Raw genomic sequence first — 24895 nt, 5'->3', positions numbered from 1 at the left:
TAGAAAGTCACCATTGTTAGTCTTCCACCTCAGTGTGGACAATCCACTGACGCATTAATTTGCTGTTTATATAATAGGAAGGTCGTGAAAGGTGGAAATGTTAGTGCTCTTATTACAAACAGACTCAGGACGCTATTGTGCAAACTATTCTGCTAACTGAATTCCGAACATACATTTGATGATATCTGATATTTGATGACTATTTCCGTTCCGTTACCAAGTTCTCATCGTTGCCCTCTATTTTCTATATCAGTCTATTCTTTGAGTAAACTCCAGGCCATGCATCATTTTTTTAGATAGATATATTTTCCTTCTTTATGAGCCAAATTCTGATTGGTCCAATTTCACTTCTGTCTATGGTCGCACTCCTTCCTTCCCAAGTCCCAGGAGTTTATTTTAACCTTCTTGGCCACTCCTCTTTCACTTCTTGTGGCCCCTCGTGGAGTGCTCACACCTGCCAACACACACACACACACACACACACACATGTGCTCTGCATGTACATACTGTATTCCCTTTACAGCCTTTCTTTATGCACAAGGTGGAGTGCAGCAGAGCTATAATTAATCTAACTTCTCCAGTGATTAAATCCCCTTCCTTATTTATTCAATTAATCTCAGACAGATTTGATGCTGCTGCCTGTAGCTATCAAAGCAGATTTGAACGTGTGAAAGATTACACACATCACTGAAGGCATACTGTATATGATTATTGCAGATCAATTGATTACGGATAAAAAATTAGTCACAAAAGCAAATTACTTCATGCCCAAAGTCTGACCAATGTGTATGAATTGATACGCATAGTGAATGGAAGCAAATAAGTGCAAATGGAAACATGTCTGGCTTTTTTAAAAAAAAATATGAATGACTTGACATGACCACAAAGGCGGTTGTTTTTAACCCGATGGGCTGACCGCCCAGTCATTTGGGCAGAGGCCTAAATGCGTTCGGATGAGGGCAGCATTTTCCCATTTTAAGGCTACGAGATGCCTACTAGCAACAGGTATCTAACCCTGCTTGGTAGCAACTGGCTTCTCCCTGTGGAAGCCCCACCCCGTCATCACCAGCAGTACCCCTAGGGGTGCGTGTGCTCCTTATACGGCCCTCAGGAGTGCCCGCGAGTCTCCCCAGGAGGTCGAAGCGACAGTTCCAAATATGGTAGGCGCTCCTCTTTGTCGCTGGGGGAGCGCCGAACTGCCACTCATGACCCCTGATGGATGAGCATCACATCACTCTGCCCCCCACTCCCTCCCCCCAGCACCTCTTGCCCCCTGCCCTGCCCTGCCCCCAGGCCCTGCCAGAACCCAAATATGGCCCAGGGCCGGGGAGGGTACCTTTGTGAATGGTGGAGGTTGTGTATATAAACCGACCTGGTAGCCGGGAGGACCGTAGCTGGTTCAGCAGCAGCACTGGTTGGGTCATTCTCTCCGAGCCGCAGACACTCTCCTAAGGTAAGACGCTAACACTGGGACTCCTAGGGGCCTCGCATCCGGGGTTGAGGGCAACACACTGGGGAGATGTTAGGGGTAGAACTGTGGAACAAATAGGATAGAGAAAATTTAAAATGTAATCTTTAATTCTTAAATTTTACAAACTGTATTGATGACCCCTAAAGGGGCCAGCCGAGAGTTACTATTGCAAAGCTCATAATAATTACACTCATGAATGATGGATGTCAAAATAATTTAATTGACATGACACCCCCCAAAAATTTATTTACTTCAATTGTTGAATATATTCAAAGAACAATCAGTGAATTCAACCAGTATTTGACTGCATAAGTACCTGTACACAAAGATCTATAATTATAACAGAATATTCACAGCAGTATTTAAACTAAAAAGTCATATTGCTTTAAATAGATCCCCGCAAAATAAAAATTTTAATGTTTTTTTGCGAAGGTCTAAACTTTTATGTTCTGATCAAAAAAAGTAGATATTGATTTGACGTCTGTGATCAAGTGTTATTAAGTACTATGGAGTATCATTTCTACATTTTCATGATGTTGTTTTCATAGTCAAAAGCCTAAAACCAAATATTAGTTCAAAACTCGTCTAAACTATAATATCCAATCAGATTTTTCAGATAACAAAATCCACTTTGACTCCTTAAAATGTCATAACATTGCAATATCATCATTAGTTATACCTACCACAAATGTAGTGAATATGAAGGTTGACTACAGTGCATCGTGGATATTGATAGGGCCAGCTGTGGCTAAACTACTATCACATGGACTAAAATTAGTTTACTGTGTACAGCATCATTTTACCAAATTGAAACTGAAAACTATGCCACGGCTATAAGTAGTTAATGCACACACTTGCAGATTGTATTTCAGGTGTAATACTCGCCGTTTTCTCATCCACAGAAGCCATCATGTGTGACGACGATGAGACTACCGCCCTTGTGTGCGACAACGGCTCCGGCCTGGTGAAGGCTGGCTTCGCAGGAGACGATGCCCCCAGGGCCGTGTTCCCCTCCATCGTGGGCCGCCCCCGTCACCAGGTAAGCACGACCCGAACCGTTAGCCGTAACGAACCGTAACCATATGGACGTAAACATGTTAAGAAATAGCATACAAAGGGTAATATACAAACTCAAGCAATTGTGATTAAAGAACTAACTTATAGTCGTCTGACAAAGTGAAGCACGTGACTTAACCCATCCAATCAAAAATTAAAGATCATCAAATCGAAAGTGAAGCACGTGATTTATCTCAGCCAATCATGAATTAAAGCTCATTAAATCACTTGTGCTAGAATGTAAGGGAAATATTTGCATATCATTCATTTTAAATATGTTATTAGTATATGTTATACGTAAATTACAAGTATTTTTGTCGTTTTGTTTCTGACAAAACGTTATTTTTTTAAATATTTGGATGAACAATAAAAACTATGTTTAATCTGATATTTTTTTCCTAAATCTAATGATGGGCCAATTGTGTGTTAAGTCGTGTCATCCTTTATTTTATAACAGGGTGCTATTTAAGATTAAAAAAATAAAATAAAAAAAGTCTACTGTGAGGTCATTATTTGGCACCATGATCACCCATTTGTTTTCCCCTTCCAGGGTGTCATGGTCGGTATGGGTCAGAAGGACTCCTACGTCGGCGATGAGGCTCAGAGCAAGAGAGGTATCCTGACCCTCAAGTACCCCATTGAGCACGGTATCATCACCAACTGGGATGACATGGAGAAGATCTGGCACCACACCTTCTACAATGAGCTGAGAGTGGCCCCCGAGGAGCACCCCACCCTGCTCACTGAGGCCCCCCTGAACCCCAAGGCCAACAGGGAAAAGATGACCCAGATCATGTTTGAGACCTTCAACGTCCCCGCCATGTATGTGGCCATCCAGGCTGTGCTGTCCCTCTACGCTTCCGGCCGTACCACCGGTGAGACTAATCACGCAATACATAATACACCATAGTTAAAATAGAAAAAATAAAAATGTAATAAATTATAAGGCAGGTGACCATTTTTGGTCATTCGAAAAAGAAAAAAAACATACTCCCATAAACCCAGTCTGGTTCATTAGGGCCATATCATTAACATTTGATCTCCAAGCCTTTTAGTCTGGTTACAGTCTGGTTATAGTTTTTTTTATTCATTGTATAGACTTATTGCCTGTCATTGGCCAGAACAAAACTCCATAAAAACAGAAATACAGTCTGGTTATAGTTTTTCTTATTTCATTGTATAGACTTATTACCTGCCATTGACAAGTATAAACGTCCAATTAATGTCAAGCTTGAGGAATTGCCGTGAATTGTCATGTTTCCTCGCCGTCAATGGCATTCAATGAGCGATTATTTGCATCTTTTGCCCTGTACAGGTATTGTGCTGGATGCCGGTGATGGTGTGACCCACAACGTCCCCGTCTACGAGGGTTACGCTCTCCCCCACGCCATCATGCGTCTGGACTTGGCTGGTCGCGATCTGACCGACTACCTGATGAAGATCCTGACCGAGCGTGGCTACTCTTTCGTCACCACCGGTGAGCAGCAATCCTGCAAAAAAAAACCTAATCGAATAAAAATACCTCCCCACCAGGGGGCAGTATGACAGCTCCCAGAAGAAAAAAAACTTAAAAAACGATTTTTAAAAGCAACTTTTCCCTCTTGACAGCCGAGCGTGAGATCGTGCGCGACATCAAGGAAAAGCTGTGCTACGTGGCTCTGGACTTCGAGAACGAGATGGCCACCGCCGCCTCTTCCTCCTCCCTGGAGAAGAGCTACGAGCTCCCCGACGGTCAGGTCATCACCATCGGTAACGAGAGGTTCCGTTGCCCCGAGACTCTCTTCCAGCCTTCATTCATTGGTAGGTATTCTGAAAAACAGCAAAAAACATGCGCTCTCCTCACTTGCCCTCGTCGTGGACCCTCCCCCTAACACTTGTCTTCCTCACCTGGCCAGGTATGGAGTCTGCCGGTATCCATGAGACCGCCTACAACAGCATCATGAAGTGCGACATTGACATCCGTAAGGACCTGTACGCCAACAATGTGCTGTCCGGTGGTACCACCATGTACCCCGGTATTGCTGACCGTATGCAGAAGGAGATCACCGCCCTGGCTCCCAGCACCATGAAGATCAAGGTAAATAAATCACATTATGGGATGAAAACTCAAGCTTTCCCTCACAACTTTTCATTCATTTTAAAAGGTTCATCTAACATTTTAACCCTTTCAGTCACTATTCAAAAGTTAACATTTAACTTTTTGTAGAGAAATATACTATTTTTTGTTTTAAAACACGCCTTAAGACCACCATTTTGGTCAGTAAAAAATGTTTTTCATAGTATTTAATCATTTTTGTCCAATTCATTTAAACCGGAAGACAGGCTGCAAATGCTTATGTTTCATTGCCATTGACGGGGATAGACGTCCAATTCTTTTTGACAGGGAGCAGCGAATGAACGGATGTAAGGTCTAAAAAAAAATATAATTTGCGCATGAAAGGGTTACTAAGCGATGTCCTGGGTGACTTTTACAGACTTCCGGGGGCATTATCTTTATCATTTAAAATGACCAAAAAATGACATTACTCATAATAACTTCCTGTACATTCTATAGAAGAGAATTTCTAAATCTGGCTCTCATTCTGATTTTTATGTTATTGTTACTGAGCATCTCTGACCACATTCTCCTTCTTCATCCAGATCATTGCTCCCCCTGAGAGGAAGTACTCCGTCTGGATCGGTGGCTCCATCCTGGCTTCCCTGTCCACCTTCCAGCAGATGTGGATCTCCAAGCAGGAGTACGACGAGGCAGGTCCCAGCATTGTCCACAGGAAGTGCTTCTAAATCCCTCGTCCGCCCCGGCTTCTCCACCCTCCCCACCTCCAAATTTGCGGAAATGGACCGAGGACGAGAAGCAGGAGAAACAACCTCTGCGGCACTGCAACACTCTGCTGTCAATGGACTGCCTGTCTGTGCTGTTGACCTTCTTAACTATGCATTGTTACAACAAATGTGCATATTTTTTTTGCTGTCTGTTGCCTGTGTTGTACGGAGAAAGGCTGTGAAAAACAAAAAACATCTCTGAACCATGCAACCAACCAAAAAGAACTTTAATAAAAAAAAATAACAACAACATGTTGCCCAACGCATGTGAATGTAAGTGTATATACATATTATAATTTATTAAAGTCCACTATTTGGTACCTTTGACCCTCTTTATTATTCCTCTAAAAAAATGAAACAAAAATCTTAATGGTAGTTATAATGGCAGTGAAGCCAAAAGGGGAAAACAGTGAGGCAATAGAAATTGACTATAAAATCCCTCAAAGGGTCAAACGGGGTTGCGGAATTCTTAAAAATAATGTTTAAAACATATTAGTTTAGGAAGAGGGCGGCAGGGTCTCATCCCTCATAGATGGGAAGAGGAATGGGTCCGATTCCCTTTCCCATCAGCCACTGCGGCTGGGTTGTTGAGTCCAGTGAAAGGCGAGTCCTTCCTTCCCATTCTGACTTGTCTGGAATGCACCCAGACAGCAGAAGCAGGGGCAGATCTGTTTTTGGGCCCTGACTGGATGACGGACACTCGATACCTTGAATCCCGCACGACGAATGGGAGAGAACCCGGTCCATCTTTAGGCACAACGAGAACCTGTGGGGCGCAGCGGGCGGCACCCTCACACACATGCATGCCTTATAAAGCACATAACCTTAGCTAAAGGTTTGAGTGGATGCACTCATCTGCGTTATTTTTAATATGGAATTCAAATACGTTTACCTATGAAATGACTCTCAGAATACAACTAGCCCTTGTCAACATCTAGTGTGAAATGATGCAATGAAAAAAATGGAGATATCATTGCATTTATTTCAAGATACAAGCCATGGTTCGACCATTTTCGTGTTTGTTTGGAATTGTTAGCGAAAAGTTGAAATGCAAGCGGTGATTTTTGCTGCATTGGCTCTGCTCATTTCACATCAAGCTACAGTTTGTGGCTCTACATTTAGAAAGACAATACAACAGTACTCAAAGAACTGAGTTAAAACTGGAATTAGATAAAATCTAAACGATACCCATAGTGCATATATTTTATCCTCTGTATAATAAAGGAAAATGTTACTGCTGTACTGATAGTTAAGAGGAATTGGGAAGTCTCAATAAGCACTGTATATATATATATATATATATATATATATATATATATATATATATATATACAGTTTGCAAACACCAGATATTAATTATAAAATTGTTTTTCATAATTATTTGTATTTTTTTATTCAATTAATGTACTTTTGAATGAAAAATATATAATAAATAACTCATTGCCTGCTAATTACAACAATAAGGGTGACTTCATTTAAATCGTTAATAGGGATGTTTCAATCATTCACTTCCACCCTTTCCCAGTCAAAATGAAATGAACGTTTATGATCCTCAACGGTAGCCAATAATTCATTGGACAGCTCAATGCCAATAAACCAGTTAAATGAGCGCCCCATTACGGGTTAAAAGCAAGATCCAACATGCATTATCAAGATTTACAGCCTCTGCGTTTACACTTCACACAGATTAGAGGAAATATGTGTCCACAAATGCCACTTTCTATTGTTGGCATAACAGTAGGTGTCAATTGTTCACTTTTTGGATTTGCCACACGAGCACCAAAAGCAAAGTGTAGCCACTGTAAACCCCCGTACTTATGCTCCTTTATTTAGACCTGATCCACTACAAATCATTATCACCGCTCCAGCCACATGAGCCCCCCTGACAGTGACACCTCGACCACCTGTCGCTGGGGTGTGTTTAGCTTTTTAAAGAGACATCTACGTCTGGGCGGTCCTACAAGAACAAGCAGTGCCGACATGATCGCCATTTGTCCCGTGCTTGCGTGAAACCCGAGCCTAGTGTAAGTATATATAACTAACCGTGCACCGATTTAGAGTTTTAGCCATCCGGATTCTCTCCTGAGCGCCCCCAAAACGATACGACAGGCAATATTGCGATTTACGTAGGCGATCAGGTGATTATCTGCCCTCAAGTGTCTATAAATAGCATCAAATAATGAAAATTTCGTCAATGTTTTTTTATACACGGTATCATAACGGAGTATATTTACATGCAGTTCCGCGTTCGTGACTCTTGTGCTTGTGTGTTTTGCTGAGGCATAAAAACTGTTGTTGTTTTTAGTTACACAGATTTCAGTGGATTATGGGATACTACCACGGTCGTTCACTACCATTTAAATCTGTAGCAAATCAGGAGAGGACACGTCATTCGTTCGCGACACGTCAATTGATTTGATTCTTTCTTACCGTACATAATGTAATGTTTGATTTGTGTTTATATTCACACGTATTAACGTTGTAATTTTATTTCATTATTTTTTTTAAATATATTTTTGGGTGGGGAGGGGGATTCGAATGGCGTGAAACAAAAATGTTACTGAACTAGATTTCCGATGCACGCTGTAAGTGGATATGGGTAAACCGGCCGTTTTGCCTCGGGGACATTTGATAAATATAACATTACGGTCAATGGAGTGGTGCTTTTCCAACGTTCTGTTAATAAACATATAAAATGCCGTAAATTACCCGCATACATTATTTCATCATACGGTCTGAATCATAGCCACAAACCAAAAATGTTGTAAATCTGCCCAAAAATATCAAATTCAGTGTATTTAGATAGCGAAAATCTCTCAATTGAAGCTCGCTATCGCCTGAAACCTTCCCGGCACAAGATGGCTTCCGTTGCTTTACTCTGCCGGTTTCCACTTTATAAATCTAGCCTCTTAAATATGTTATATATTTAAAAAAAATAATCTGGCTAAACCCAAAGTGGGTTGGGCCTGGGCCTCAGGCTGCTTCGCCATTGGCTGAGAGCTTCACAAGAGTTTGTGTTTGAATACATGACTGCGAAGCTCAATTCAACGATAAAAAATAAGAACTCTACCTAAAAACACAACTGCAAATGACACAACAAGGAAGTTTATTTTAATACCTTAAAGGCGAGGGTCTCGTGGCAGAGGGAAGAAGATGGTAACGAAAAGGCTCCGTTCGGAGTACATGAAGAAATTTAAAGACCCCAAATGGGAGACTTACGGCGAATGCTACGACGAGTTGCTGAGGTACCGGATTAAACGCAGACTCCTGGAGCAATCACACAACCCTTGGTTCTGGAGTGGGTCCGAAAGCGACTCGGATTCCGCCGTAGAAAATTCACCCGAAAACAACAGGATTCGGCTTAAGGGTGCTGAGCGAGTCGAGGAACCGGCAACGGCACCACCGCCGGAGGAGTGCGAAGAGGTTGCCAAGTTTCAAGTACCAAGCCTTCCCGTCCTAGAACAGGACGATTTTGGTAATATTCAGGAGAAAACCTCCAAAATCAAGTGTATTGTTGATGTTTTTTTGTTTTTTTATATAAACAAAAGTGTCCCTTTATCTCAGTTTGCCACCCTCAAAGGGCGAGGGATCCATTTCCACCAGAGGAGGAGAGAAGACAGGAGATTGTCACTAAACACAAAAGTGTTGTTCATAGGGGACAACAAACAGGTACTTAAAAAACATATATTTTTAAAAAGATTTAGGTTGCTTTCTGTGTGACACTTTCATGCAATTCTCAAAGCATCATTTCCCCCCTTTATTCTACTTGCAAATCACTGCAGTGCTAAACTGACTTGCATCATTTTTTTTTGTATTTCCCTTTTGTGGCTAATTGAATATCATTAGATGATGCAGTTATTGTGGATGTATGTTAAATATAAAAAGAATGCAACTGTGACAATTTTCAAAAATTACTCTAATTAAATTAAAGGACACATTAATTAACCGATTCAGTTTGAAAACCCACACGACGAAAAGAGAATAAACATGAGCAGTAAATTACCTGCCAGATTAACTGCTTTTCATCGCACGTGTCTATTTAAAGAGCAGAGCAGGTAGCATTTTCACATTTCATCATTGAATTCTAGTATAATCTAAGCAAAGCAGGTGTGTCCGAACCAAACTACACTACCAGCTTTTTTTGGATGCTCAGCAGCAAAGTATTAAATTTTTACTGAATGTTTCGCACAAGAAGCTTGAGTTTATCCTTGAAAAAGACAAAGTAATGCCATCCTGGCATTGAAATCACTCTCACTCCAACTGCAACAAGCGATTGACATATGACTTTTTGTGATGACTTGTCTTCTTAAGAAGCTGAGCCAGAAAAAGATCCTGCAGCTCCCCAGACACAGCAGATAAGGCTACCAAGGCCCAAGTGTTTACGCCCCCGGCCCCCGCGGATCAAATCTGCACCAGCGCGACCTCCAATTGAGGACGATAAACATCCTTTTGCCATGTACGCTTCTGGTGAAAGAGATGCCGACACCGCGGGAAGAAAGACCTACAACGTCCGACCTCTTGCTTCCACCAATCAGGTAGCAGCACTTTCTTTTCCATTGGCATCCTTAATAAACAAAACTGAATCTCAGGGATATTGACCAAATCTTAAATCCTTCACGGGCCACTCATTGGCTGCCATTCACAGCCTGAAACGTCCAATCCATTTGGACTGGAAGGGGCGTGGTCATTTGCCCCTCCCAGTTAAAATTCACGCTGAAACATACAGCGTGAATTTCTGTTTTTCCTCATAAACCCTTTGAGGGACAGCTTTCGCTAAATTGGACATCAATTCAAAATGTATTACCTTAACTTATTCACTTCCTGTTCGAATGGATTGGGATATTTTGCTGTCATTGGCAGCCAAAAAGTCAAGCTTTGTGAGGTCACAACAGATTTATAAAAGAAACCAAAGATTTAGGTATTTTTTAATTTAATAACAATGTTATTTAAAATTATTTGTATATACTTTTTTTTAATCACTCACTGCAAATTATTCTACCGTGGGCCATAATTGGACATTTTAAATTGGAGACCCCTGTCCTATATGAATGTAAATTTAAAAAAAAGCATAATAAGGCTAGTGTTATTAATGTTTTTATGAACATTTTATATATTCATTTGTAATTCTATCCATAAAATTATATAAAACATATACAATATTTAATTATAAATGACACATGGTGTTCAAAAATTTTGGGTCACATCAGCCACGCTTGAGTCAAATGTTTGTGGACCCAAATTGCGACGTTCACGTATGTGAACGTAAGGTCTTTTTAGAAAAAATGTGATTTCTATTATTACTAAAAATAGTCACTAGCCCTAAAAAAATGTGAAATGGGTGCAGATAGCCAACCTGACCACTTTTATTGGTTTTTAGATCCACTCTTCCGCCTTAAGGGCAAAGACCAGACGGGAGGCAGAACGGCTGGCCCAGACTCAACGAGGCGAGAGACGCAGAGTCCGGTCGGATGAAGTGGACCAAAACAGGCAGATACGTCAACCTGCGTTTAACCCTTGGCTTACCGAGTACATGCGCAGTTTCACCGTACGCTCCCGATGAAGGGCACAAAACATTCCAAAGATCTCATTGGCCACCGGGCCGCCTTTAAGGGAATATGACTAGAAAATTAGCAGCTACACTTACCAGAACTCTCTGAGGTTAAAAGTTTTTTTTTATTCTTCTTCGGTGGCATTTGTAATTGGCGGCCATCTTGGGAAGGACGACAGAGGATTAAAAATGTTCGTAGTTCCGGTGCATGCATTCAATGCCGTATCGGTGCAACACTGACAAAACATTGGATTGCTTTTTGAGACCCATTTAAGTCATGTAGTCAAGCTGAAAAGATAAGCGGAAACAATGTTGAAATTCTTTGGATGAAACATGCTAGTGTTAAGTTTAACCTCCTGACTACCAGTAGTTCAAATTTGTCCTCTGTAGAGGACATTTGTAAACCTGAATATCTCCCACCCAGTGCATTCAATCGCATTAACGCTATAGATGAAATTTAGAGCGTTCCAATGATACCAAATTTCTTTTGCAGTTTTCCAATGACTTCACATAGATTGGGGAATTTCAAAATAAATGTGATTGGACACTATTTTTTTTCCTGGTAGTCAGGAGGATAACTGAGAAATGTACTGTATTCAATTTACACACACATAACATAAGAGACTAGGGTCACAAGTGTCTTTCTCACATTAGCAAGTGCACCTACATCTAGCACGGTTCATTTACAAAATATACAATCGGCTGTCCTTCCATACTATGTTTACACTTTATCTGGGTATGATGATGAAAATACACGTGAGTAGTATTTAACTCGCTAATATGTCTTCAGAAGGAAGCCGCCTGATATTTTGAGAAAACATGCTTCAAGCTTTATATACAGGTCCATTGTACAGTGTAGAAGATGTTTGCGCAAAGGGAGGCGCAGGTGTTCTCGTCATTAGGAAGGCGGAGAGCGCGTCAACAGCCAGAGAGGGAGCCATGGCAACGAGTACAGGTGACCTGGCACGGATACAAAAGATGCCGGCGGTTTGAGCTTGAGGGGAAGGCGCAGACACGGTTCCTGCCAATTGGACGCGCTGCGGTGACCAAGGAAGGCTTGGGAAGGCTTCTCGGGTTCATGGCTAGCGTGGCCATCCGCTTGGAGATCTGGGAGGAGTCACCAGAAGAATTTTAGGTCCCGCCCGGCTGGCTATTGGTGTCCTCAATAACCTCTCTGGAACAAGCAAACATAATTGTTGATTTGATGTTTAGTTTGGATCGTGAATCAAACTTTATTTATGCTCAGGGTTGAAGTAGAGAGATAGAGTAACCTACAGATGAGCCTCCTAGCAGCCACACTCTTGGGCGCCCTGCGGCTGAGCACGACGGGGGGAACGGAGCTGGCGCAGCGCGGCATCGCCGTACTGGATACCGGATCCCATCCTCTCTGGATCTAACTCCCCTAAAAAGGATAAAAAAATAAGAAGCACCTTCAATTTTCCCATTCAGTGTTAAAATGAAAAATCCAAATAAAGGGAAAAATTCTGTCAATCAGCGTGATTTTTTCTCTCTCCATCAAATCAACACAATTTTACAATGTCATTATGAGAATAACATTGTGACCAAACAGTTTTCTATATCATCCAGCACAACGTGAATGGTATTGAAACCTGACCATTCACTACCAGAAGATGTAAAAGAGAGCAGCTAAGTTCCGTACCCGATTCTATCTTGTTGAGAATTTTGCGAGCACACTGGACAAAAGCTTCTTCTACGTTCTCCCCCGTCAAAGCACTGGTTTCGAGGAACATCAGCTCTGAAACGCAAACACAGAAGGCGTTCCTAAATGTAGCACCCTCCTCCAAATACACTACATTGACGTGACCGTCGTGAAAATCCCATCAATCTACCATTCTCCTGCGCGAAGCGGGACGCCTCCAAGAAGGTCACCTCACGGTCGGCGTCTAAATCTTTCTTGTTCCCGCACAGGATGATGACGATGTTCTGACTGGCCAGCATCCGTGCATCACTCAGCCAGGTGGTGAGAGCGTTGTAGGTTTCACGACTTTGTTGGGAAGTTAAGAGAGTCCCGTGCTTAAATGATTTGAATTTGGTATTTCCAAGGAAGTGCTTGCTTACCTGGTGATGTCATAGACCAGAAGGGCTCCTGCTGCTCCTCTGTAGTAACTTCTCGTTACTGACCTTTAAAACATACACAATCTGTCATTAATGCAAGTTAATAGAGTGCTTTCTTTTCATTGCACGAAACAAGTTGCTCTACCTGAACCTTTCTTGCCCGGCTGTGTCCCAAATTTGCAGTTTGACAATTTTGTTGACCACATTGATGATTTTGGAGCCAAACTCTACTCCAATGGTGTGATTTGATTCATCCTTAACTGGAGAAAAAAATAAAATAAAAAAAATTGCAAAATGTTTATCACCAAATAAAAGATAAGTCATATGATATAATTAGTTCTTTAATTGTCAGTTTGTTTGCATGATTGCTAAATTACATTTAAATTACTATCACAATATCAATACAAAACACCAAAGAAACTGCTAAAAATAGTACAGTGTACGATTTGTGTTTGCTCTAAAAACGCAATGTATGACTTTATCTATTCACTTGTCTCTTTTCCATTATGAAATGATTTTGCTTTTAAATGTGTTGCTTATTTTAAGGTAGCTTTCGTGCATTTGTTTTTATTTCTATTTCATAATTGACTATTTTTTAAATTGTGTATTGATCATTCCAATGTAATACAAAACATTGCGATTGCAAAAGCTTTCCATTTTAAAATGTGTATTTTACTTACATCTCTTCTCTATAAACTGATGCAGCAAACATGATTTCCCAGTGCCAGCATTCCCAATCACCAGGAATTTAAACAAGAAATCTAAGGACACAAAAATAATGAAACATCAAAACATCCATCACTCATTCTCCCCATTGACGCTGATAGACGTCCAAACCATTTGACAGCCCCTCCCGGTTTAAATGGATCAGACGTTTATCACCATCAATTGCACTTAAATATCCTTATTTACTGTCTGCCTTCTCAGTTAAAAAGGGTCGGACGGCAATTGCCGTCATTGGCAGTCAATATGTGACCATGAAATGAAAACAACAGTCCTCAGCTCCAAACTAAGTCTTCAGTGCATTGTGTAATAAACTGTAATGACGTCTTCAACTGAAATTTCGGTTGTTGAAATGAATTGAATAGAAAGCTTTATTGTCATTGTGCATAAATACATAAGGTATCTCTCAGGTTAGCATCCTTTTGCCAACGGCTAGCTTAGCCTGCCAGCTAATTATTTACGATGGAGGGGGGAAAGCCCCCTCGCCTCGACACACCTGCCCCCTTTCCCATCTCCGAGACTACATGACGTCGTCGACTGTAGGTAGTCGTCAAAATGGAGATCTTACCGTACGACTCCGACATCGCCAGTGTGGCGTTTTTTTAAACAGTGAGAAGGATTTTAGTGAGGACAGGCTTGACAGATGGACTGCTAAGCTAAGTGAAGGAAAATAGTCGCGTTGATGATTTCCGCGGATTGGAACTGAGTTTCTCCCACGACTTCCCGTGCGTGTTTTGATGTTTCAAAATAAAAGATAGCTGTCTTCGTAGGATAACGTCATTGATGGTGATTTCAATTTTGCGCGGGAGAGGACTACACTTTTCATCATTTCCATGTTATGTTTATGTTAATGGCAAAAAAGAACGACCTGTTGTATTTCTCCCCTTTTCTAAAAACAAAATAATTAATATTTCATTAATTATATATTATATATATTATGATCTGTGTACTACTAATAACACTAGTAATACTAATACAGAACTAACGGGTGGCAGATTTGAAATCAGCAGCCAAAAATGGTATCGAATAAGTATCAAAAATTAATTAAAAAAAACAACAACTTTGTAGGCCAGTGTTATCGACCTCCGGATTGCTAGATGGCAGCAAACTGAGTTCAACATTCAGGAAGAGCCACAAAAGGATACACAAGGAAGACCAAAAAGTAGCTAGTAGGTTTGCTAGCTTCCAGCTAGCTCGGAAGCCGTATTTTGTGAAGGATGGCTGCTGTGCTCACCCCGAGAGTACCGTGCGACAGCAACCCCGCTACACCCGGAGCACAATCCATAAAGGTAGCGGCGCTTCTGCTCAGGGAAAGCCGATTGCGAATGTGATTGTTTGAATGGCTCTGCGTCTTTCCATGTTAACATAACGGCTAACTGGGACGCCAACGGCTCCCGCTACAAACAACAGTATGCATTTGACTTTATTTCAGCATAACAGTGACCGTGTCTACTAAAAAGCTACCATTTGAATGAAATGGCCAACAGTATATCTCACGTTTCTTCAGCAAGCGATGATGTTTCTGTCAATAATGTATTGATACGTATCTGCAAGAAGATAGTGTATGTTATTATGCACTTAAGTTGTTCAAATCTTGGTTCTCCCCACTTAATTATATAACTATCAATTTACATGAAAACTACTAAGGCAACTTTTCATTATTATATTGGAGTCGTCATTTATATTAGACGATGCAGGTGTACACATGTTTGAGGTTATTGTTAAAATGTTATAACTACTTTGATTTTCGCTGTTTTCCCACAGTATGCTAGTAATTTCGCAGTAGATAGTAAACAAGGGACATATATTTCACTTGGCTTATGGCATTGTGATATATTGAAATACTGATGATTACTCTCAATTTCCTTACACGTTTACTTCGTGTGAAATGTTGGCTTATTTAGTTTTTATAGCAGTCAAGTTCAAATTTTCTTTTTTTTTGTTTTTCTAAACAAAGATTGAAATTTAATGCCCAAACAATTCAGTGAAATCACGAAAGACCACACTTTTGTTGTTGATTAAAATGTTCTTTTTTTTTAGGAGGACATCACAGAAGAAGAGTCCAATGATGGCAGCCAAGCGCCTAAGAGGCGGCGAATGGGTTCAGGCGACAGTTCGCGAAGCTGTGACACCTCCAGTCAAGACCTTGGGTGTGTCTGTTACTCCTTACAAATGGTCTCACCTTTAGAATGTTATTTGTTTCAAACGTGCTGTTTTTCCAACTCGCCTATTCTAGGCCAACGTATTTCCCTGCGGAAAACCTGACAGAATACAAATGGCCATCAGATGATACGGGAGAGTACTACATGCTGCAAGAGCAGGTCAGCGAGTACTTGGGAGTCACATCTTTCAAGAGGAAGTACCCAGGTATGAACTTGAGTGTCTTTAAAAAAATAAAAAAAGTAAAACTAATGTAAATCTACGACTAGATATGGAACGGAGGGATCTATCGCACAAAGAGAAGCTCTACCTGCGTGAACAGAATGTGATCACAGAGACACAGTGCACTCTGGGTAGGAAGCACCCCTGTCTCCAACATATTCTGACTTAAGGATTGGCATCAAGGAAGTCTCTTTCCAGGTCTGACAGCGTTGCGGAGTGACGAGGTCATAGACCTGATGATAAAAGAGTATCCCGCCAAACATTCGGAATACTCGGTCATACTTCAGGAGCGAGAGCGACAGAGGATAGCGAAGGAATACTCTGTAAGTTGATCAATTCGGATTGTAGCGTCTCCACGCATTTCACCAACGCTTCTTCGCTTATTGTGCACTTCTGCTGTCTTGTCGCAGCAAATGCAGCAGCAGAACCCGCAGAAGGTGGAGGCCAGCAAGGTTCCAGAGTATATTAAGAAGGCGGCCAAAAAAGCAGCGGAATTCAATAGTAACTTTAACAGGGAACGAATGGAAGAGAGAAGAGCCTATTTTGATTTGCAGACACATGTAAGTCGACTTAGAGCTGACCTTATCAACTCATTTGCTTTTCTTCCCACACAAATCATACCCAGTACAAAATGTAGGTCTCCATTTTGTGTTTCCCAGGTTATTCAAGTGCCCCAAGGCAGGTTCAAGGTGCTTGCTCCAGAACTGACTAGGACAGGGCCTTATCCAGTTGCTCTCATACCAGGGCAATTTCAAGACTACTACAAAAGGTAGATTATATGTATTTAAAAATGAGTTGAAGTGGCACAAAAAATTTTTTTTTACATTTCCTTATGTTTTAAAAAAAAATAATAATTATATAACCTGGGGTGCTATTCTACCAGGTTTGCTCAACAATTTCCATCCAATAATTGAATTTCATTTTACACAGATTATGCACTCCAACCAGGGCACGCTAAACCTCACTAATCTTACGCATGAAATGGTTTAAAATATTGTAAAATGAGGCCCGCCGGTGCATCTCTCACCTTAACTCATTCAATTCCGTTTACTATTATATGCATCCATTTTCATTTTGACCGGGCTGACGAGGTCACGCGTTGCCAAGCCTCCGTCAACAGTGGCAGTCACTTAGTCAAACTGCATCTCCCAACTGATGCTGTTCTGCTGTTGAGCTTTCCTTGTTTTGCTAACAGGTATTCTCCCAATGAGCTGCGGTACCTGCCTTTAAACACAGCTCTGTTCGAGCCTCCGTTGGATCCAGAGCTGCCCGCGCTTGACTCGGAACCCGACTCGGACGATGCGGAAGACGACAAGAAGAATAAGAACTCTTCTGTAAGGCATTCCTTCCGCTTACAGTCCCTAATAGCGCAGCCTCCACTCATTGAATGTTTATCAAATGAATGGACTACAATTTTTCCTAGTTCCTCATCATGATAATAAAATGAACATTGGCGTTTTCTGCAGGACAGTTCATCAGGCAACACATCAGATGGCGAAAGCCAGGAGGTAGCAGGCCCCAAATCCAAGGCCAAAGACAGGACGTCGACGGCGGGCAAAGACGGCAACCAGCGCCACTCACATAAAGGCACTCCCGGGCACAAGGTAGAGGACAAAACAACCTGAACTCTTCTCCAACAACAGCAGCAGCACTTTTCTCCCCACACTCCTTCTCCTCCTCTTCCTCCTCCTCCTTTTTCTACTACTACGAACACCTCCTTCCTTCATCCATCCATCCCTCCTCTGCCGTTAGCTTCCTTCACTTTGTTCTCCGGCTTCTACGGTTTATCTCAACCTGGAGCGGCGCACACATTTCCCCTCGCGCTCCCGCTGAGGCTCCTGTCTTCTTATTTTTTTCTTTTTAGGATTACCACATTGCTCTTTTCCCCCCTCCTCCTTCAACCAGTCTCAGCAATAAGAACTATATAAAAGGAACAGTTCCATTTGCACTTTTTTTCCCAGCAAGGATTATTTTCTTTTTTATTTTTGAATGATTTCGGTTTCTCGTCTCGCCTGTATTTTGAAAACAAAAAAAACAAAAAATAGTGGCAAGATGAGTTAACTGATCTTTTGGCTGCTACGTTTTCAATTTTGAAAAGGGAACTTTCGGACAATGCAGTCATTCTGTGGTTGCTTTTAAAAAGTAGAAATAGAGTATTTTATCTTGTTTACCTAAAGAGTGTAATACACTTAAATGTTTAATGTGCGTTTGTGTGATTTGGTGTTAAAGATATTCTATGTTTAAACATGTGGTGTACTGTGGGTCTTTGGTTAAATACGAGAGGAAGCTCTACTTTAACATAAACGCAGTAGTGAGGCGACACTATACTCACCTTGTTCACACTGAGCTCAATTGCAAATAAATGTTTAATTGGGCCAGAAAGTCTTCTAAAAATAGAAACGTCAGTAGCAGCCCCAAAACATTTAACTCAAAAATAATATTAAACATTAGTCAGGTCGTAGATGTATATTTCTCCGTTACGTTTAGTAGTATCTGGAGATATGAGTTTTAATATGTCCAGTGGACATTTTTGTAAATCCATTTTGACACCCAACAAAATAAACTGATATTTTTGGCCCCTTTTCGTTAACTGAGGAGTTTAAACTGATATTTTTGGCTCCTTTTTGTTAACTGAGGAGTTTTGTCTCACAAGTTGTGCCACTCGTATCTCCAAGGGTCACCGTATAATTTATTAATTTTTTTCCTAATAGGAAATAAAATATTGCTTTAACGTCGCTCCCAATCCGTCCCTGTCAATGGCACTGAAATATAATATTCACTGCCAGCCCTCAGTGTGGACATGGTTCTTTTAATTTTGATCAATTTTAAGTGGATTTTTAGATATTACAGTATGATCACGAGGTGATGTTTTTTGCACATGTTTATTTGAAACACAGCTGAAATTTATGTCCACGTACTCTTTAGAGTGCAAAAGGAGCTAGAGTAGTATTTATTAAAAAGTCTTTAAAAAGTGATACTTTACTTTTGTAACCCCAAAGTAACATGCACTTCCTTCTACATTATGTATAAATACACATTTATATAGTTGAAAATATTAGCATTTTTTCCAGAATTTGTATATCAAAGTGAGTGTTTCAGGCCGGTGAATACTACTTATCTCAGTTAACAGTGCAGTATATGCAATGGTTTTTGACTACGTGTTTTGAATAATGTGATATATTCACAACGCCATTTATGAATAAAAGCAAGTTATGATGCAAAACGTATTTTAAATGGACTAATTGTCTGTGTTTGAATTCCAGGTGGGGTTAGGGTTACCGTTAGCTATTGTTAAATCCGATAATTCAAATGAAACATGGCAGAAATGCAAATGACTTAATCTGAATAATCATTTAATCTCAGTCACATATAAAGTTATATTGTTGATGGATTACTGTTTAAGAAAAATTATTTTTAAAGTACATTTTAAAGAGAACAAGCATATATTTTACATAGTTTGATCGTTTTCCACGTTTGGGGAGTCGGGTGGTTCACTTTTGCTGGGTGGTTCATTGGCCCAATGGCGGCCTGATAAAAAAAAAATTAAGAGTTCCTATTGAAAATGACAGTGAGCAATGAAAAAATTAACTGGTGGCAATCGGGATTAAACGCAGTGTTTTGTCAGAGTAGCATACCCGTTTGATAGTATTTACACAAATTAATTTTGATTAACGTGCTTTGTAATACGTACACTCGTTAATTTCGATTTACTGTAGATTACCCACATTTACACTAAATGTGTTTAGCCTGTGTTTAATCAGATGGATGTTTTTATCTCCTGAAATATCTCTCGTTTAAAATCTGTTTATACTTGTTGACCCATTTTTGGCCACCTGCCATAACCCAGCCAGCTGGGCTGTACATAGTACTGTGTATGAAAGGTGACTGGAGAATGCTGTGTTTATAGCGTTGTTCTGCCTTGCAGCCTAAGGTCGTTCGCAATGCTATTTGTGGCATTTGCGAGAGGGGCAAAGAGGCCAACAGGAGAGGCAAACCTGAGGCCCTCATTCACTGCTCCCAGTGTGATAACAGCGGTAAGTACACACGCTTCAAGTTCATTGATTGAATTGTCCTGATCTTCTTCAAACTGACATTTAAATAAGTTTCCAATAGCTATGGTCATGACCTATAATGTGTTCTTAGTCTATTTTTTTATTTATTTTTTTTACATTGTGACTCATTATTCTAACATGTATTGGCCTATCAAGATGATTCAGCTGCACATTTCACTTTTTTTTTCATTCACGTTTATGTAGTTCACTCTTGTACGCTGTTCTTTATCATTCGTTAAGATTATAAAGCGCACCATTAATGGCACTCACTTTACTGCATCCATGCAATTGTCATTTGTTTTGTATCTTGAGGCATTTGTATAATTGTTTTATTCAATACTTTAGTCATTATTTCTTTCATTGTTTTATGTTGCCATTAAATCCATGAGTTTAAACTTAACTACTGCCACTAATTAAACTACTCAAATTCCACTACTTTAAATGACTTAACATTGTTTATATTTTTTTCATACTCATATTTGTTTCATTGTTTTATTTATGTTCCAATTTAATTAATTTGTTTAATCACATCAACTATTTACTTTATAAGACTTTGATTAGTATATATATATTTTTACAATTATTTCTCACAAATATGGCTTTTAGCAATGATTTTTCACATTTTGCATTGTATTTTATTATTTTTTTACCCCCATTCCCCGCTACCGTTAATATTTTGAAATAGCCGTTAAGTCTTGACTCAAATTACCCACAATTTTACTTGGGCTGAAAGAAATGCAGTCCTTTTCAGCTATTATTCTGTTGTAGGGACAGGAGAAGACGAGTAGAGGGAGCGTAATAAGAGTCATCATTTTCTTGGCCTGTTTTTGTTGTTTTAACGTTGTTTCACTAAATGCAGGCCACCCGTCGTGCTTGGACATGAGCGAAGAGCTGGTGCGCGTGATCCAGACTTACCGCTGGCAGTGCATGGAATGCAAGACGTGCTCCGTGTGCCAGCAGCCCCACCACGAGGACGAGATGATGTTCTGCGACAAGTGTGACCGGGGCTTCCACACCTTCTGCGTGGGCATGGCTTCCATCCCGACAGGTTCTTCTCACTCACCTTGTTCTTTCGTTGCATTTGACTTACTACTTTGCCTCATTTTTATTTTTTTTAAAACAGGTCTTTGGCTATGCGAATTGTGCGACAAAGATTTCGCCGAACCCAAGAAGAGAGGAGGAACAAAAACACCAAAAAAGGCCAAGTCAGCACAAAAGTGATTTGAGTTAGCACACTGGATTGCCACTTTTTATGACTTTTTTGTCTGTTATTTAGATTGGGACACATCAATTAAAGCTCCAAATTGGGAGTGATATTAATGTGGAGATGACCAAACATTTACTTGGGTTAGAAGTCCTTTTTTGTTAGCTGATGTCATTGTTTTGGATGTTTTTTTTTCAACTGAATGGAAGAATCTCAGATTGTTTAGAATCCTGGTGTTGTATCGAGAAGTATAATGTTGAATGGAGTTGTCAATACATGGCTTGGCCTTCAAATCCACTAAATAGTTGAACTTGCCTGAATTGCCTATCGATTAAATCCCAGAAAATTCCATGTAATTCATTGTTATGCCGTTTACGGGACCATGCCTAGTCTGAAAAACAAGAAAATTCAGTTTTCTTAGGCAAAATGAAGATGACTTGAAGGCAAGATAAGATAATAATTTTAATAATATGGATTTTCAATAACGTGGCTTGTATGTTGATCTTTTTAGTTTTTTTTAACACAACAAAATACCTTTTGTATGTTGTTTTTGTTCAAATGTATGGCATTACAGTACAAGTGTGCGTTTGTGTTTGGTTCCTGCAATGTTTACAAAATATTGTTTACTCCATTTTTTACCATTGATCAAAGTTTTGTTTGTAGAAAAACGTACATGATAATTAATCTGTTTTGGATGAACAAGTGGTGCTTTAATTTGTTTGCTAGTTAAAAACTAAAGGTCCTTTAGATTTATTTGTCTTATTTGGGTGCGTCGTCATATTTGTGTCTTGAATTCTGTCATGGTGCTAATATTTTAAAATTTCGTTTTCTGTAGTATTTAAACTTGTTCCATCCAAAGTGTCTTGAATATACATTTTTTCCCACTGTACTTTGTACTGACCGATGCCTCCGACTGCAAGAATCCTGTCAATCATTGCTACAATGAATATGCTCATATTTTTGGATTTGACTTGAGAGTAAAACTATTTTTCTACTTAAAATACTGTAATGGCTGCAAATGGTGCTTGATTGATGATGTCATAGTCACTGATAATGAAAATAATAAAATTTACTTGTAAGTAATGTCAGTCAGTATGCATTCATATTGTTTTTCCTTTTAATACCTTATTAAAAATATCTAATATCAATTGAGGTGTTTGAAGTTAAAATATGCAATTAGCCCATGCTTTGATTAAAGTGGGTTGATAAAATTAGTGGAAATAGGTTTTTTAAAAAAAATATTTATTGTGTGCATTGTTATGCACCTTTTGAATGGGGAACACTTGCCTCCAAGTCCAATTGAATTGTATCCAGTTATTCATGATTTTTTTTATAATTCATGTATTTTTTATTTGCTTAATTATTTTTATCACTATATTTCAATATCTTTTCTCTGTCCATCAAATTAAAGGCTAATGTCAGAGTATAGCCAGAGAGGGCGCTAGTGTATGAGAGACACCGTGAATTTTTTCCTCAAAGAAGAAGTTGCCATATTGCAGTGATACAGCGACTTTAGCTAAGAATCAAAAGATTTGGCTGCGCTATAAAAAAAAAAGATGCTCTCCTTTCAGAAATTTGGAGATTCGCGTAAAATGAAGGATTATCATTACACGGGTCCAGTTGAGCACCGATTTTCACCGTACACGTTCAACGGCGGGTAAGTTTACATTTTACCAACTAGCTTGTTAGCCTGTCAGCTAACGTGAATGACTAACATTTTGTCCCAGCATATCATGGATATTCTCATACCTTCACGTGATTTAAAGTTGTTTTACTAAGAAAAAAATAAACATTTTTAATTTTTTGTTTAGATAAAGTAAACATGAAAATGAGTGTTTTAAAATGATTGTTTCATTTTAGCCAAACGCCATTTCTGCATCGCTGTTGACGTTATGAGTTGACGAAAAATAGTCTGATTTTATTTTTTTAAAAACGAAACAAAAACACGTCTGTCTATGTTTATAGAACTGTTTTAGCGCTGGCTGGAGAAGACTTTGCCATTGTTGCTTCAGACACAAGGTTGAGCGAAGGCTACTCAATCCACAGCAGAGAGTCACCCAAATGTTACAAGTTGTAAGTGTCACACATCATCATCTTCCAAAGAACTATTTGTTAACATGTTCATAATCTCTTATAGGACAGACACAACTGTTATTGGCTGTAGCGGTTTCCATGGTGACTGTCTGACTCTGACAAAAATCATCGGCGCCAGACTAAAGGTGGGCAAATTGAACGGGCTTCTTGGATTAAAAGTGGAGAGCAAAACAATGTGTGATTTAGGACACTCTATTTCTAATGGTTCCCAATTTAAATGAATGAAAATATGTTCTTTTCGTATTATAGTATAATAATAATGGGTGGGTATCGTTTGCTGGTCCGAAGAGTGAATGGAAACGTTTTTCTTGGAGTTGAATTTGCTGGAGGAAATGAAAAAAAAGAAGTATTTTTGTAACAACCGTGAAAGCCAAGGGTGAAATCGTGTAACCTTTCAAAGACAAAGCGGTGTGAAAGCAATTCCGGAATGTATCGCACAATGATTAAACTATGACAATATACAGGATTATCTACTTTTATTGTGTGTATAATTTAACAATGGCGCCTTCTCTCCCCCTCAGATGTACAAACACTCAAACAATAAGACCATGACGTGCGGCGCCATCGCTGCCATGCTGTCCACCATCTTGTACGGCAAAAGGTTCTTCCCCTACTACGTTTACAACATCATCGGAGGTCTCGATGCCGAGGGTACGTTGTGCGACAGCAACGCTTCAATCGGATGACTGAATATATTGGTTGGATGGAGCAAGAATATGGCTGTCCTTTCAAATATAGGCAAGGGTGCCGTTTACAGCTTTGACCCAGTCGGATCCTATCAGAGGGACTGCTACATGGCTGGGGGGTCCGCTAGTGCCATGCTGCAACCGCTGCTTGACAACCAGGTACCCGTGGCTTGCTCGCAATAGCCACTTAGAGATCGAGTTCAACCGACTCCTCAACTCGTCTTTTTCCCTCCCCAGATCGGCTTCAAGAATATGGAAGGAATGGCGCAAGTTCCGCTAACCCGCGAGAAGGCCGTTCAACTGGTCAAGGATGTTTTCATCTCGGCCGCCGAAAGAGATGTTTACACCGGAGATGCGCTTCAGATCTGCCTCATCACTAAGGAGGGAGTCACGGAGGAGACCGTCAACCTGAGGAAGGATTGAAGAAGACGTCGGTGCTTCCGTCCGTCCGTCTCAGTCTTTCCTCCGCTCACGCTTTGTTTCTGATTCACTCTGCCGATTGAGTCCAACAGATTGATCCTGGCATTATGGGGCTTCTTTTAACCAGGAAACTTCAATTCCATTTTGTACTCATTTCCAGGTTGAGTTGACCCTTTATTTTTCTTATCACCGCCAGGATGTTAGATGAACACTGCTTTCTGTAGTTAAACATCTGACCTGAAAAGTTCCCATTCTGTAAAGAAACAATCTGCTTTTGTTTTTATTTTGTTAATAAATGAAAAGAATCGGGGGGGAAAAGTCTTCCTCTCTTCATTTCATTAAGTTAATACAAGGAAAAAT

The 24895-nt window shown here is 40.1% G+C and overlaps 5 protein-coding genes across 7 annotated transcripts; 4 read left to right on the top strand and 1 right to left on the bottom strand.

The window, feature by feature from the left end:
• The first annotated feature begins 1346 nt into the window (after positions 1–1346).
• Positions 1347–5670, top strand: acta1b (actin alpha 1, skeletal muscle b). The gene is made up of 7 exons (XM_077623704.1): positions 1347–1453; positions 2374–2510; positions 3078–3402; positions 3843–4004; positions 4136–4327; positions 4423–4604; positions 5168–5670. Exons 2-7 carry the CDS (start codon positions 2382–2384, stop codon positions 5309–5311), a joined length of 1134 nt encoding a protein of 377 aa, XP_077479830.1. The 5' UTR covers positions 1347–1453; positions 2374–2381; the 3' UTR covers positions 5312–5670.
• A 1569-nt stretch (positions 5671–7239) lies between these two features.
• ccsapb (centriole, cilia and spindle-associated protein b) lies at positions 7240–12389 on the top strand. 2 transcript variants are annotated; one of them, XM_077588968.1, is made up of 5 exons: positions 7257–7374; positions 8476–8825; positions 8915–9019; positions 9662–9885; positions 10728–12389. In XM_077588968.1, exons 2-5 carry the CDS (start codon positions 8504–8506, stop codon positions 10908–10910), a joined length of 834 nt encoding a protein of 277 aa, XP_077445094.1. In that variant the 5' UTR covers positions 7257–7374; positions 8476–8503; the 3' UTR covers positions 10911–12389. The 2 variants fall into 2 exon arrangements, with proteins under 2 accessions (XP_077445098.1, XP_077445094.1); XM_077588972.1 differs by having other exon boundaries at positions 7240–8825; positions 9665–9885.
• rab4a (RAB4a, member RAS oncogene family) lies at positions 11005–14421 on the bottom strand. 2 transcript variants are annotated; one of them, XM_077588973.1, is made up of 8 exons: positions 14266–14421; positions 13655–13735; positions 13120–13234; positions 12978–13040; positions 12749–12903; positions 12559–12654; positions 12174–12300; positions 11005–12072 (listed from the first exon to the last, which is right to left on the bottom strand). In XM_077588973.1, the coding sequence occupies exons 1-7, from the start codon at positions 14279–14281 to the stop codon at positions 12185–12187; spliced, it is 642 nt and encodes a 213-aa protein (XP_077445099.1). In that variant the 5' UTR covers positions 14282–14421; the 3' UTR covers positions 11005–12072; positions 12174–12184. The 2 variants fall into 2 exon arrangements, with proteins under 2 accessions (XP_077445099.1, XP_077445106.1); XM_077588980.1 differs by having other exon boundaries at positions 11005–12005.
• Positions 14422–14825: 404 nt separating this feature from the next.
• On the top strand, positions 14826–22423 carry phf10 (PHD finger protein 10). The gene is given in 13 exon segments (XM_077594357.1): positions 14826–14986; positions 15738–15847; positions 15934–16064; positions 16127–16210; positions 16278–16402; positions 16490–16639; positions 16739–16848; positions 17275–17413; positions 17546–17683; positions 20005–20113; positions 20991–21179; positions 21255–21302; positions 21305–22423. Coding segments are annotated over 13 exon segments (1458 nt in total). The 5' UTR covers positions 14826–14914; the 3' UTR covers positions 21358–22423.
• A 354-nt stretch (positions 22424–22777) lies between these two features.
• On the top strand, positions 22778–24845 carry psmb1 (proteasome 20S subunit beta 1). The gene is made up of 6 exons (XM_077587093.1): positions 22778–22992; positions 23301–23408; positions 23473–23554; positions 23951–24080; positions 24168–24274; positions 24353–24845. Exons 1-6 carry the CDS (start codon positions 22892–22894, stop codon positions 24536–24538), a joined length of 714 nt encoding a protein of 237 aa, XP_077443219.1. The 5' UTR covers positions 22778–22891; the 3' UTR covers positions 24539–24845.
• The last annotated feature ends 50 nt before the right edge of the window (positions 24846–24895 follow it).

This window comes from Stigmatopora argus, chromosome 2 (genome assembly GCF_051989625.1).
Source record: "Stigmatopora argus isolate UIUO_Sarg chromosome 2, RoL_Sarg_1.0, whole genome shotgun sequence".
In the NCBI taxonomy this organism is placed as follows: domain Eukaryota; kingdom Metazoa; phylum Chordata; class Actinopteri; order Syngnathiformes; family Syngnathidae; genus Stigmatopora; species Stigmatopora argus.
The sequence above is the reverse complement of the archived record's forward strand: the minus strand, read 5'-3'. Positions and strand labels throughout refer to the sequence as shown.